The 15331-nt window shown below is 44.3% G+C and overlaps 1 protein-coding gene across 2 annotated transcripts in view; it reads left to right on the top strand.

Annotated features, from left to right (window-relative positions):
* The window catches only part of PHF21A (PHD finger protein 21A), a 156716-nt gene that overhangs the window by 108952 nt on the left and 32433 nt on the right, over nucleotides 1–15331 (top strand). For both annotated transcript variants that reach the window (XM_082270006.1, XM_082270005.1), the window contains 2 exons: nucleotides 6617–6780; nucleotides 11081–11236. In XM_082270006.1, the coding sequence (XP_082126132.1) occupies nucleotides 6617–6780; nucleotides 11081–11236 (320 nt within the window). The remainder of the gene's footprint in view (nucleotides 1–6616; nucleotides 6781–11080; nucleotides 11237–15331) is intronic.

The raw sequence follows: 15331 nt of genomic DNA, 5'->3' as shown, positions 1-15331 counted from the left end.
CTAGGTAGCAGAAAACAAATTGGCCAAAAATTAAAAAAAACTTTGATTTTTAAATTTTGGGGGGGGGAATTTCATATAAAAAAATGTGAAAAATATTGTTATTTTTTCAAAATTTACGCTCTTTTTTTGTTTATAGCGCAAAAAGTAAAAATTGCACAGGTAATCAAATACCACCAAAAGAAAGCTCTGTTTGTGGGAAAAAAAGGACGTAAATTTCATTTGGGTACGGCGGGGTTGCGCAATTGTCAGTTAGTCGCACAGTGCCGAATCGCAAAAAGTGGCCCAGACGTAAGACAGCAAAATCCTCTAGTGGTAAAGTGGTTAAAAAAACAAACAAAAAGGAAAAAACTAGAATGTCAATTGCTAAGAGATGGAAGGGGGAAGAACCAGAGAAGGACCATTTTATAGGAGGTTTCCATATTCTGTATTCTAGCGCCTTCCCATCTTTGTTGGCTGGCACGGGATGACTTCATTCCTGTGCATGAGCAAGAGGCCGTAATTCCAGCACACACGAATCAGGCTGGCTGTGTGCAGCTTCGCTTACATGCCAGTAGACAGCCAGGTAAGTGTATTTTATTGCAGAAGAGATATTTCATGTCTGTTCTGCAATAAAAAAACTGCCTGCTCACAGAGAAACACTGCAGAACTTTAGTTCAGCTATAAGTAGGGGAATGCTCTCAGCTTTTTATGGTCTGTTTATCTATTGCAGATTTCCCTTTGCATGCAGTCTAGTAAAAGGTTTTCCCAGAACTAAACGTGAAGATAGAAGTAAATCTGATAGGGGATGTAGCCTCTCCCTATTTTATTCAAAATGAACGAAAAAAAGTTGTGGGCATTAATGCACTTTAATTTTTGTAAATATTCTCAGTGGCGAGAAATGTTATGTTAGAGTAACTCTATTTCTGACCACTAGAGGGTGAAGTTTCTGAAAAAGAATTGCAATCTCTTAGGTGTCTGTTTATCAAGCAGCAGAAAATAACTACTGCTGAGTTCTCCGGCATTCTCAGAGGACATCTCCCTCCTCTGAGTGCCTGTTGATGAAGCGGTGTAGATCGTTTTTCCTTTTGAGGAGTGAAGCGATCTACAAAGCTTTGAACTATGGAGAACATGGCCTGGTTCTATAATCTCGTGAGACATAGAGAGATTACAATTCCAGAAAATCAGTGAAACACTGAGGTCTGTGGTTTTTTTTTTTTTTTTAAACAGCAGTGAATTACCACTGCTGAGTACACAGGCATTCTCGGAGACTGCCCACCTTAGTACATCACACTACACCTCATGTTAATAAAGTTAATAAATAGTAAAACCTTGGATTGTGAGCATAATTCCTTGCAGAAACGTGCTTGTAATCCAAAGCAAATTTACCCGTAAGAAAGAATGGAAACACAGATGATTCGTTCCACAATCATTTATTCATATAAAAAGGATTACAGCAATACAAAATACAGTATAAAATGTACTGTAAAAATAAAACCAATTAACCTACACATCAGGAGCTACAGAGTATAAAAGAGAAGAGAGGCGGTTCACACCCCACAGATCTGAAAGTCGACACGACTTTGCCAGGCAACTTCGAAGCAACTTCAATTTACATCAATTAAGATAAGGATCCGACTTCGAGGCAACTTCCATTAAAGTCTATGGGCACAAGTCGAATAGAAGTCTCCTTGAAGTAGTACAGGAACCTTTTCTGAAGTCAATGCGACCTTCAGTAGAGCTAATTAAGAGCTCCCATTGACTAAAATGAGATTTCACATGTCACGCAACTTGGAGTCTCACAAGTCGGATCCCAAGTCTCGGCAGTGTGAACCAAGCCTTATACTCAGTTGTGGTGTGACGCTACTCGTTTTGTAAGACATCACTCGTTTATCAAGTTAAAATGTATTAAAATGTTTTACTCCTTGTAAAATTCGTAGACCAAGTTACTCGCAATCCAAGGTTTTACTGTGTATGTATGTAATATGTTATATACAGTATCTCACAAAAGTGAGTACACCCAGTATATTTTTGTAAATATTTTATTATCTTTTCAAATGACACTTTGCTACAATGTAAAGTAGTGAGTGTACAGCTTGTATAACAGTGTAAATTTGCTGTCCCCTCAAAATAACTCACACAGCCATTAATGTCTAAACCGCTGGCAACAAAAGTGAGTACACCCCTAAGTGAAAATGTAAAAATTGGGCCCAATTAGCCATTTTCCCTCCCCGGTGTCATGTGACTCGTTAGTGTTACAAGGCCTCAGGTGTGAATGGGGAGCAGGTGTGTTAAATTTGGTGTTCTCTCATACTGGTCACTGGAAGTTCAACATGGCACTGATGATCTGAAAAAAGAATTGTTGCTCTACATAAAGATGGCCTAGGACGTATGAGTGCTACCAGAATTTCTGCAGAGGTTGAAGGGGTGGGGGGTCAGCCTGTCAGTGCTCAGACCATACGCTGCACACTGCATCAAATTGGTCTGCATTTGTGTCGTCCCCGAAGGAAGCCTCTTCTAAAGATGATGCACAAGAAAGCCCGCAAACAGTTTGCTGAACACAAGCATACTAAGAACATAGATTACTGGAACCATGTCCTGTAGTCTGATAAGACCAAGATAAACTATTTTTGTTCAGATGGTGTCAAGCATGTGTGGCGGCAACCAGGTGAGGAGTACAAAGACAAGTGTGTCTTGCCTACAATCAAGCATTGTGATGGGAGTGTCATTGTCTGGGGCTGCATGAGTGCTGCTGGCACTGGGGAGCTACAGTTCATTGAGGGGACCATGAATGCCAACATGTACTGTGACATACTGAAGCAGAGCATGATCCCCTCCCTTCAGAGACTGGACCGCAGGGCGGTTTTCAAACATAAAAACGACCCCAAACACACCTCCTACTGTCTTGCTAAAGAAGCTGAGGGTAAAGGCGATAGACTGGTCAAGGTCTCTAACATCCACCAGCTCCGTGATGTCATCATGGAGGAGTGGAAGAGGCCTCCAGTTGCAAGCTGTAAAGCTCTGGTGAACTCCATGCCCAAGAGGGTTAAGGCAGTGCTGGAAAATAATGGTGGCCACACAAAATATTGACACTTTGGCCCAATTCTGACATTTTTTCTTAGGTGTGTACTCACTTTTGTTAGCGGTTTAGACATTAATGACTGTTTGAGTTATTTTGAGGGGACAGAAATTTACACTGTTATACAAGCTGTACACTCACTACTTTACATTGTAGCAAAGTGTCATTTCTTCAGTGTTGTCACATGAAAAGATATAATAAAATATTTACAAAAAGAAGTGATTTGAGTGCACATGTTTATCCTTTGGAGTTTGTGCCTAAAAGTGGATATGGATTGGAAATTCTAGCAAAGTATGTAACCATGACATAAATGCCATTTATAAAAAAAAAAATATATATATATATATATATATATATAATTTTATCCTACCGTCATCCTAAATATCCTGCTTTCCCTGATACAATGGCAGGTGCACTCTGCGTTTTGAAGGTGCTGTGGCCATGTCATTGTTCTGCAGTTTTACTTTGGCAGCAGCATTTAGGGAGGGCAGTTTTCTCTGTGAGTAGGTGAGCTCACTCACGGGAACAAAACAGCAGGTGCTTCTCTTAAGTGTTTTATTGTCCATATTTGCTTTTCAGGACTTGCTGCCAGTGAGTGTTGCATAAAATGGTTCTCTATCTCAGTCTCTGCAGATTGCAGAATCTTTGTGTCCATTTTTTCCTTTCTGGAGAGACAGCGCACCTGCTGTTTTCCATTAGTCCTGTGTATCTTTACTTATTCTTAGCTGAATGTCAGCACCCCACTCTGAATTTTTAGGCCTTCTAGATTACCCATTGCAATCTTTACGCAAGTGATCATGCGATAGTCTGATTTTCCTTTAGTAAACTAAACTAATTTTTGAAAACTGCGGGGAATCCATTTATGTGCTTGAACAGCCAAGAATAGAGATTTAATTTTTACAGGTACCACACACATTTTTCTGTGTCATAATTATATCCACCAGAGTAAAGTTTGATTAAATAACTCCACCTGGACGCCCATGTACAAAGGATTTTTCTGTTTTGCCCAGTTCTTTAACTTACTCTAAACTACCTGTGTAAAGATGCCAACAGACCTAAAATTATCATCAGCTTGTCATGATCACATTTGAAAATGATTCAGATTGTATCTGGATGTTCTCTGAACTCCACCCGAATACCACTGATCAATCCATCTTGGGGAGGAGTCCATCAGAAAAGTTAGATTTTCTTGGGTGTTCACTACTGGTTGTATTTCAAATACCCCCCCCCCCCCCGACTATTTTAAAGTTCAATAAATCCTAGAGTTAGGCTTCAATCATGAAAATCGCTATATATGTAGGGTTTTCACAATTGTAGAGTGCCTGAAGAAACAGATAGGTTGGTGAAAGCTTGCAACTTAAAGCTGAAGTTTTGGTATGGATATTTTTTTGAAGCTACATTAGTCCAGCTTTGACCAATGTAAGTATGTATGTGCCAGTGGACAATCCCTTTTACAAGCTGGAAATCACTGTAGCAAGCACCGCTAATACAGCGCTCGCCTCTAGCTTTTAGGTCCTGCACTGAGTAGCTGCTGTGCTGCTTAGTGAATACAGGGGATTGATCACTCTGCATAGGTGCCATTCAGAGAGCACTGCATTTTCTCAAATAATGAAAGCATTCGCCAATTGGACAAGGCGGAGATCACAAAGTCAACACCCTGCTTCTCCACTAGTTAACCACCCTGGTACTTGCAGGAGGCAGTATGCAGTGTTACCAGCAGACAAACGTGCCACATCATCACGTACTCTAAACCAAGTTCTAGCAAGTAAACCTCTGTTGCATGAATCACAAAGTGCTGCATAATGGGTGTCTGTAAAGCTTCTCTTTTATCCAGGTCATGATATGTGTAGTAGTAGTTACTCCTGTTCACCTGGCCTTGTTCTAAAATGTTTAAAGCTGAACTCCAGGAAATCCCCCCCCCCCCCCCATGCATTGGGGCTGTGCCCTGCTTTGCATTGGTTAACTGCTCGTTTCATCAAGGAGAAACAAGAAAGCTGTACTCGCTCGATTCTCTGCTCCAGTGGCAAAAGGCATTCCCCCGCGATGAAGTGGTGGACTCTCTTCACGTCCTGAGCAGGTTTATTGGCATGATGACGTCAGGAACTGTCCAATGCACTAGACTCTTGAGGGGGTTCTTGAGTCACAGGGACTAGTCTTGTGCGAGGAGGATTAGGTAAGTATATCTCCGTTCTCCAATCCCCTAGACCAGGGGTATTGAATTAAAATTCACAAAGGTCCAATCAGTAAAATATTCTTCCAGCAGAGGTCCGAATCGCATGTTTGTGCAATGATCGCCCTGTATCCTCACAACCAATCACCTGCTTGTTAACTTGGGTAGCCCCCGCCCCGTCCATAGCTGTCCTGCCTCCAGCTGTTAGCTCTGTCAGAATGCCCGTGGTGATGGCTGTGGGCAGAAGGACTCTAAAGGGTGGGACTGCTTGGGTCCGGATGAGACAATAACTGGGTCCTGACCCGGACCGCGGTCCGCCATTTAGTGATGCCTGCCCTAGACAAAAAGGAGCGGTTAACCTGTGCAGTGTGGGCACAGCACCACTGCATGGGATAAAGAAAAAAATGCCCGGAGTTCAGCTTTAAGGTGTTTTGCTGTTCATCCAAGAAGCCTCCTTAGTGCTTATAGGTGTCCTGTACTGGTGTGGTTGTAAATTCTGGGGTATGTTCCTGATGCTCATTAGAATTTAGACTTGCTTGGATTTGTATTGAAAGGTCTTCAGCAGTATAGGGCAGATTCAGTGTGACTAACTACTGCTACTACTGAATATCGGGAGGTTTATTTTCTTTATTTATACAACACCTTTTCATCATTTACCTTGCTGTGAACTATTATTCAATCATTCATTCTCTTTTATGTGTGACTGACCATCCTCTTGCTCTTTTACTTCCACCAGTCCTTTTATTATTGCCTGTGGTCTCTTGCCTTGTTCTGATCCATGTCTGTGTGGGGGTGGCCATCTTTGAGTGAGCAGAACTGTACTATCACCAAATCTCCTGGCACTAGCAGTCAGAGGTAGCATTGCTTTAGAATATACAGTATAGCTATGAGGCTGGAGGCACAGGAATGCTTGGACACCCTTACATACCAGGAAATGCACGTTTTTTTCTCTGGAGAAATCCCAGGCAAAAGGAACATTTTTAGGGAAACAGCTTAGGCACAATTAACGTTTTCACGTTTTGAGTCCAGGTCATCTTTAATAGCAAAAACATCCAGTAACATATCTGTAATGTGTCACCTGTTGCAAGTGTGTGCCTTTTTGGATGCTCAATCCAGTGTTTGATGTTACTTAATATTCTGTTACTTGCATGTTCTCTGTGTGATTGACTACTGCTGCTTTTTCTCCTGCTCACTGCCAGTCTACCGATTTTCCTTTTAACTGTCGTGATAACTATCCTCTTCACTTCTGTGATATTATATTGGTTTTCCTCATCTACTGCATCATTTCCTTTTCCATGCTAGCCAATGAGGAACACTGGCCAAAGGTATGTAAATCCCCCCATTTTTGTTTCTTTTTTTGTTGTGTTTTGTTTGTGTTTATTAACATATAGGTCGTCCTCCCAAATACAACACGGCCCTGGGTTTGAGCGCCCTGCCACCCACCTCCCCTCCATCCAGTCATCCTGATTCCCCTGAAAGCGAAAAGACCCAGATCACATGTAGTTTCCCTGCAAGCATCCTGCCTGTGTCCTTGCCTAATCCTAGTTCCACGGACGTAAGTAACAAATACAAAAGGGACTGTAAATCCAGAAGGGTCCTAATGTGTGGCGAGCTGAAAGACCCGTTGTCCTCGTAAAGCCAGCAGCAGCATGTGTACAGGCAGAGTGGATTTGGGGGATCTCCTGTAATCAACCCTGGCCATGCATGCTTCCTGAACAGCCTGTTATACCTATTAATGCTGCTTATGTAGAGTGTGTGATATGATATAAAAGTGCAAATGCTATTTACAGGTAAATTTATGTTAATGGATACATGACTGTGCTTTCATTTAGAATTGTGTGAGGTATTCTTGGGGACTTTGCAGATTAGGTTTCATTCTTTACATTTAAAATAGTGTTTCCCCAAAAAATAGAGAAAATGTCTTCTCTAGTTATTTAGGATCTTTCTAAAATGAATCCCTAGTTTTACCAGTGCTTAGATTTCAGAAACCTTCACTAAACTGTTACCTGCAGAATGACACAGTCTACTTCTTTAGGTGCTGCTTTATTCTATGTTACTTTTATCTTCCTAAACTGCTCTCTGCTCTGGCTTCTACCTCATTTAAATTGTACAGTGTTCTTTTCCTGTGAAGTAACCTCTCTTTCATGGCCTATACCTGTCATGTGAATAGTAAATTACCTTTCCTTCTTCACTGTAAACAGCCTGTTGTCTTTTTTTTTCTCTTAAATCTAGTTTTATTGATAAATCTTTCAAAACTTCAGAAATAAAAGCCTTTACTACGAGGGTAAATGCTCATTAAATCTAGGGGAAGGATAATGCAGGATACACACACATGTTCAGCGGGTTGAAAAAACAAAAAACAAAAAAAAAACCATACAGTTCGCCAAACTAACACTAGTAATGTTTGTATGGCGATCACTCCCCTGACACCCTGATCAGCTGATCAGATGCTGGTTTTCCAGCATGCTTGTTTGACAGAAGCCAGTTTGGGAGCCAAAAGTCACAGGCCAAAAGTCTGCTGGTTCCTGCTGAACCAACCATTTTCAGCCCATGTGTACTCAGCCTCCACAAAGGCAGTCACACACTAATTTCGTCAAGTACAATGCAGTACCAATAATCCTGCATTGTAGGGGAGGATGGTGAGGGTCTGCCCAGAGCATCAGAATACGGGGGAGTGAAAATTAGAGTGAATATTGCAGCTTATTCCTTTATACCTAGACCTAATGAGCAATAAGCTCTTGCAAGGGGGCACCACTGTAAGGGTTCTTTTGTGCATTTCCTGGAGATTTTTCCCTCCCCTAACTTGGTTTGTCATATTGTAGATGTGATTACACAGTGTAATGTGGGTATTCAGTGTTTGACTTGGCGGTCCCAGAAAGTGGTACACTGACACGTGGGCCACAACATAAAGGCTGTGTTCACAACTTCTGATGTGGGGCAGTTGATCTGCTGTGTGGATTTTGGAAGGGAAGGATGTAAAAAATATTAATTGGAGATCATGTCCTCTTGTGTATGTAGCTATACTTCCTTAATTCCACTAAATATTAATAAACACACGAAGGCAACACAATACAGTGTGTTGCAGTACACAGTTATGTGACATATGCAATTTTTTTTGCTATATTGGCAGCCCATTATTCTCCATTGGCTACCTTAATGGAGCATAGAACACAATTTAACACATTGCAAGAATGTAAATGTTCCCTCTCTGTTCCAAGGTGTCTAGAAAGAAAGCCAGAAACTTGCAGTGGGATCTCATGATTGACATGGCTGACCAAAGTACATCTAAACCCTGAAATATCACTTTTAGGTGGACTAATGCTCTACAAGAATGTCTATTGCTTGCTTTTTAATTCTTGTTTCCTCTGTTTACTAACCTCTAATCACTGACCTCTGCAGTCCTTTTCAAGATTGATTATCTTGGCATCGCTGGCTGTTTTTAGTAGTTGTTATTCTGTGGAGGTTCTCTTGAGTTTGTTCAGTGGCTGTCCTATTTAGTGGTCTCTTTCTCTCTGTATTATCCTGAACCTTCTTTGTCCCACATGTCCTGGGATCTCAGGATGACTTTCCTTTAAGTAGTTCACTTCTTTTTTTTTTTTTTCCAGCTGCTTATCCCAGTTTGGCGTGTGCAGGTGTGCAGCCCCAAACTCGCACTGTATGCATTTGGGACAGCTCACCTGCACACCTGTCAAATTAGGACAAGTGTCTGCCTCGTCCCATTGGCTTGGTGGCTCAAGCTAGTGAAGTTGGTACTCCCACCCTGCGCAGCAAGAATTGGGATGACCCCAGTAATAAGATTTTTAAAGCAGTTTAGCGATGGCAGGTTCTAAATTCTTTACCTTTTTAAATGCACTTGTATGTCTGATTTGTTCTGTATTTATTTCAAACCAAGAAAATATATTTCAAACCAAGAATATATAGGATTTTGGGTGTGGTTAATTATTGCTAACTGTATATACCAGCAGTTTCAGAATACCTACAACCTCTTTTTGTAACAGGAGCATCAAGCGTCTATTTCAGGCTGGGCTCACACTAATGCGACTGCAGACATTGCATTTGATTCGCACCGCATGCCTGTGCACATCACATATGCTGCCTGTGCGGTGCAAATTTAGCCATATGGTATGTATGACTGAAATCGTATTGCATTTGCATCAAAAGGGTGCAGAACCCGCACTGGAATCTGATCATATGGGTGTTTAGACCTTGTGTTGAGTCCTGCAAACCGATTTGGTGGGTGTCATAAACTCTATAATGACACCCCGCAGCGGTTCGCAGAGCGCAGTGTGAACTGCCTTAGATTCTGATCCCGCACAGAAATCGCTGTGGTTTCTGCATCACACCAGTGTGAACCCAGCCTGAAGCTGAATTTCCAGTAAATACACAAATAAATCACCCATAAAAGAGCTCTTTTACCTGCCAAAGAATTAGTATTTCTGCTCATCCAGTCCTGGGAATTACACCACTGTACTGCACAGTCAGGTGGTGGATGAGTTATAGACTGTGGAAGGATAAAGTAGTGTAAACACCCCCCTTTCTTTTACCTTCTGCCTGTTGCTCAGTTTTAGGGCTTGTACACACCAGCCTGCACTAGCGGTTTGCTTGGGCGTGCAGGCTGGTGTTCATTGTGTAGTGGTACCTTGCAATGTCAAATGCACAGTTTTTTATTTATTTATTTTTTTACTGCGAAATGCCACAAAATGAAATTTCACTTAGTTCTATGCACCTAAGCAGAGCCAGGCACTGAGATAATGTTTGCATTCTTATGCAGTGCAACCCACCTCAAGACAGCGTTGTGGTGGGAAGTGAGCACATAGAAAACTATTGTTTTCTATGTGTCCTGGCAGATCTACGCAGCTCAACTGAAGTGGATTTTGGATTTTTTTTTTGATCTACTTGGAAAGAACTCGGTTAGACATTTAGTTATCTGTTTCGTTTTGTAATCTGTGGTCTCAGTCAGCCACCAGACAGAATGGAAATGTTCAAATCAGGCCTGTTGACTGGTTAAACCTAGTACAGTGGGCAGGAAATTAGCAGCTGGGTTGGAAATCTGTTAGTGACAGGGCCTCATCATGGCCAACAGTTGAGCTAAAATGAATTAAGTATATCAGTAATGATTATATTTTGAAATGGCTGTTGTCTTTTTCCTTTATACATTGGGAAATATTTGCGTTTTTCCTGTATTGTATCTCGCGTACAGGAGCTTTTATAAAACTAGCGTATGCTGAAAACAGACAATGGATCCCCCCCCCCCCAAATCACACACTGATTTGCAATTTGCACACTTTCTAATTATTTTGTCAAGTTAGAAATATAAAACTTGCTGTTTCTGTACCGAGACACTGAAAAGACCTAGTTTTCAGCCTGCGTAACTTTAATAAATGCTCCCCAAAGTTTCTCTGACAGATTTTCTATGAGGATTAGAGAACTAACTTTCTATCTTGAACTTTTCTGCCTGAACTTTACTCTCCATTTTTATCTAACTTCTGAAGGACCTCTACTACATTCCTGCTGTAGATACTAATAGTGGTTAGACGTATTGTGGCATTCAGATTAATACCCTGATTTCCTTGGTGGTGGTAAACTTTCTTTGTGCCAGTGTGCTTTATACTCCTCCATTAGCTCTTTTATCTCTACTACTTTGCTGTCCAATACTCTTCCGCTCATTGCTTTGCTCTGCAGTGCACTAGTCTCTTCTGTGTCCCTTCTATCTGTCTATATTGGAAGAACCCCTTCCCCCTCCTCCCCTAGATAAGTAAATACTAATTGCAGCTCATAGAACAGTAAAGAAGGGCAGTTGTCAGATTTTTGGGCTGACCCCTCTTTTCGCCTCCTCTCTCCTATGACTCCTATAGGCTGATATCCATGAGGATTTTTGCAGCGTCTGCAGAAAGAGCGGACAGCTACTGATGTGCGACACATGTTCACGTGTATACCACCTGGACTGTTTGGAGCCTCCTCTGAAAGCCATTCCTAAGGGCATGTGGATATGTCCCAAATGCCAAGACCAGGTACCGTGTGATAGCTACAGGGAGTGCTAAATAGCCCTATAGATTGCTAGATCTCCCATAAGCTTTGCCCTATCCCCCCCCCCCCCCCCCCCAAATCTTATCGCACGGCAGAATTGTCTCTTCAGATCTGACTGATGAGCAGCACCTTAATATGGCAGCCAAGTGTTACTCCACATTCCAGACCACACATTTCTTCTAAGTACCACAGCCAGGCATGGCCTGTTAATCTGATCGCTGGTAAAAATTACCATTTCTCTTTTGTTCAATTACTGCTCCATATCTTCTTTGACCCTTGGGTTATGCTGCTTTCCTTAGGAGTAGGACACTAGGTGGTAAAGAATTGAGTACGCCTATAGGACAGTCTCGGGGGTATACTCTCGCTTCCTGCTATATGACTTCAGTTTCTTTTCTGCCTAGTCAGGAGTAAGGACCTATCTCCCTGCTGGTATCTTTGGTCCTAGCATTTTTCCCTTTTTAAACTGAACTTTTTTCTCCTTTTGTTGTTTTCTTTCTACAATCAAGTCTGTTCCAGTGAGAACTACAATCAACTGCTGGACTGGGTGACACACTGGATATCCTAGATCCTTAGTCTCCCTAGTCTGGCCAGCGAGCGCTAGGTCGGCCATGACATTGCCCCACTGGACGGGGGCTGGCCTGCGAGTGAAACACCTCGCGAAGACGCACACGACCTGGTCGCGGCCTAAATCACAGTGTACCTCTGGCCCACAGCACCCTCATTCCAAGATGGGGAGGTGATCTGCCCCTAGTGGTGCCGGCTGGTCCCAAGGTGTGGTGAGTAGTTAGTGTCCCCCTCCCCTCTGGGAAATTTTGGGGTGCTCCTCCGCGGGTTGGTAGGCCCCCCATGTGTCCTTCCTACCCTAAGGGCAGCCCCTCCTCACTAGCAGGGTTCTCCTGTGCTGACCCCGACCCCCCTCCCTCTTCCCCCCTAGTCCCTTCTTCTGATTGGCTGTGCAGCCCTTGGTGTGGGGTGGGAGGTGAGCTGTGGCTAGAGGGGGTACTGCGGCGGCTCCATTTGCCATTTTTATGGGAAGAAATGTCCTTGGGGGGGGGAGCGTTTTTACAGCTTTTTTTTGTACAGCTATTGCTGGCGGTCCCCAGGTTACTATGGAGTCCCTCGAGCACGGGTCACCACCTGACCCACTCTCAGAAGCTGCGGGACTCTCTGGGTCCCAGTCCCTGTTGTCCAAAGTGGATATGGCTCTTCAAAAAAGACCCCCCACCCCCCCTGCCTTCACCTGCATCCTCAGATTCTGAGGCTGATTTTGCCGCCGCGGAATGTGGTCTGCGTCCATGCACTTGGAGTGCTCTGACAGGGGGGATGATTCCTCTTCCACTACATCTGCGCAAGAAAAGGCGCTGGTGGAGGCACTGATTGCATCAGTGTGGGAAACTTTTAAAATAGGGGACACAACTAATGCTGTACCGGTGCAAATTGGTACCGCAGACCATCCACAGTGACTAAGGTGTTTCCTTTTCCTGCCTATTTCTACAAGATTTTCGCTAGTCAGTGGGGTTCCCCAAAATGCATGTTTGGGATACCTAAGCGTTTCGCTAGGAGTTATCCTTTTGAGGAGTCCCTCTTAAACAAACTGACAGTCCCACCCGTGGTGGATTCTCAGGTTTACAGATTAAATAAAGTCACACTGCTACTAGTGGAGGACGCTCCATCTTTTAAAGACCCTGTAGACAGGAATGCATAATTTTTGCTCCGCTACCTTTTTACCGTGGCAGGTTCAATTTTGAGGCCGGTGTTTGCCATAAACTTGGTCTCCCAGACCTTGACGGAATGGGCAAAGCTTTTGCGCCGGGATTTGTAAGAGGGTCAGCCTCTCCTTGAGCTGACAAAGCGGGCAGATCAATTGATACAGGGGTTACAGTATATCTGTAATGCCTCTCTGGATGTGGCCCCTTTGGCCTGCAGGGTGTGTGTGACAGCGGTGACTCTTCGCCGCCAGATTTGGCTGAAATGCTGGTCTGCGGACCAGACCTCCAAAAAGATGCTGACCTCCCCTTTGTGGGAGATCACTTGTTCAGAGTTTCTATGGAAGAGATCATTAAAGGTCTCATGGGAGGAAAGAGCACCCTGCTTCCGAAGGTTACTAAAAGCAGAGAGCCTCGCCGCAAACGTGGTCCTGTCTTCTCAGCTCACAAGTGGCCCTTTTGTCCCGCGAGGTCGCAGGATGAGGGTTCTAAATCCTCCTGTACATTCTCGGGAGGTTCCAAGAGACCTTGGGTTGGTAAATCAAAAGCGGGCTCAACTGGCCCCGCTGCCTGAAGGGGCGGCCTCACCTGTACATGGGGTGGGGGGACGTTTTTGCTTCTTTCTGGACCCGTGGACCTCCTTCATTGAAGCCAAGCGGTCCAGTTTATCCAGTCCTGTTAAAAGATCGAGTTTCAGTCCTTGCCTCCGGCAAGGTTCTTTCCTTCCAGCCTGCGCCTGTCTCCGGATCAGCTATAGGGCCTTCTCGGGGTGGTTCAGGATTTGCTCTCACAAGGAATCATTGTACTGGTTCCAGAGTCGGAACATTTTCAGGGGGGCAAGGTCTGTCTAATCTTGGACTTCAAGGCCCTGAACCGCCTTTTGCGGGTTCAGAAATTCAGAATGGAGTCCATTCACACGGTAGTAGCATACCTTCATCAAGGGGATTTTCTGGCCTTCATCGATATCAAGGGCGCTTACCTTAATATCCCAATATATGCCGGGCATCAGCATTTTCTTCCCTTTGCTATAGGCGAGGAGCACTATTTGTGGTGTTACCCTTTGGTCTCGCCTCAGCTCCTCGGGTGTTCACAAAAGTGTTGGCCCTGGTGTTAGCCTTTCTCCGGCAGAGGGGGATTACGCTACTGGAGTACCTGGACGATCTCTTTCTGTCCTTCAGGACAATTTGGACATCACTTTGCGAACTCTGCAAGTGTTCGGTTCAACGCTGAATTTTCAAAAATCAGCTCTGACTCCATCCAACAAATTGGACTACCTGGGCCCGACTCTGGGTTCAGCCTCAGCTCGGGTGTTTCTTCCAGAAACAAAACTGCTGAAAATGCAGCAGTTTGGCTGGTCATCTCTCAGGACTTGCATGCAAATTCTGGGTTTAATGGTCTCCAACTTCAAGGCGGTTCTGTTTGCTCAGTTTCATACCAGACCTCTGCAAAAGGAGATTTTGTACAAATGGGACAAGAATCCTCGGTCCCTGGACAATTTGGTCCTGTTGTGCCGGAGTATGAAGGGATCCTTGCTGTGGTGGCTCTGTCCCCCAGCGCTCCGGCAGGGAAAGTCCTTTCTTCCCCTGTACTGGACGGTGGTTTCCATGGACGCCAGCCTGTCCGGAGGGGGAGGTGTCTTGGGCACAAAATCAGCCCAGGGAGTTTGGTCTCGGGAGGAGTCCAGTCTGCCAATCAATATCCTGGAAATTCGGGCGATCAGGCTTTGCCTGTCCAAGTGGGTGGATTGTCTGCAGGGGTGTCCAGTAAGGATTCGGTCAGACAACGCCACGGCTGTGGTATATGCCAATCATCAAGGGGGCACCAAAAGTGCCCTAGCGGCCAAAGAAGTGGCATTCTAAGGTGGGCAGAACACTTTGTTGCCCTCTCTGCTGTGCACATTCCAGGGGTGGAAAATTGCCAGGCAGACTACCTCATTTGGCAGGCTCTGAGTCCGGGCGAATAGTCCCTTCACCTGCAGGTGTTTGAACAACTGTGTCTCTGGTGGGGGACCCCCGATGTGGACCTGTTAGCCTCTCGCCTTAATCAAAAGATTCCGAGGTTTGTAGCACGGTCTCTGGATCCTCTGGCAGACGCTCTGGTGGCGCCTTGGCGCCAGTATCCTCTAATATATGCCTTTCCTCTGCTACAGCTTCTGCCGAGAGTTCTGAGCAGAATCGAGGCAGAAGGGATTTCAGTCATTCTGGTGGCCCCAGACTGGCCTCAATGGTGTTGGTACGCAGGCCTGGTAAGACTGGTAGTCGATGCCCCTTGGAGACTCCCTCTCAGAGAAGATCTTTTGTCTCAAGGACCAATCTTCCATCCTGCATTACGGTCGCTGGCTTTAACGGCTTGGATATTGAAAGCCAGGTACAG

Source organism: Pelophylax lessonae, assembly GCF_965119305.1.
Source record: "Pelophylax lessonae genome assembly, chromosome: 10".
NCBI lineage: Eukaryota > Metazoa > Chordata > Amphibia > Anura > Ranidae > Pelophylax > Pelophylax lessonae.
This window is presented reverse-complemented; position numbering and strand designations above follow the sequence as displayed.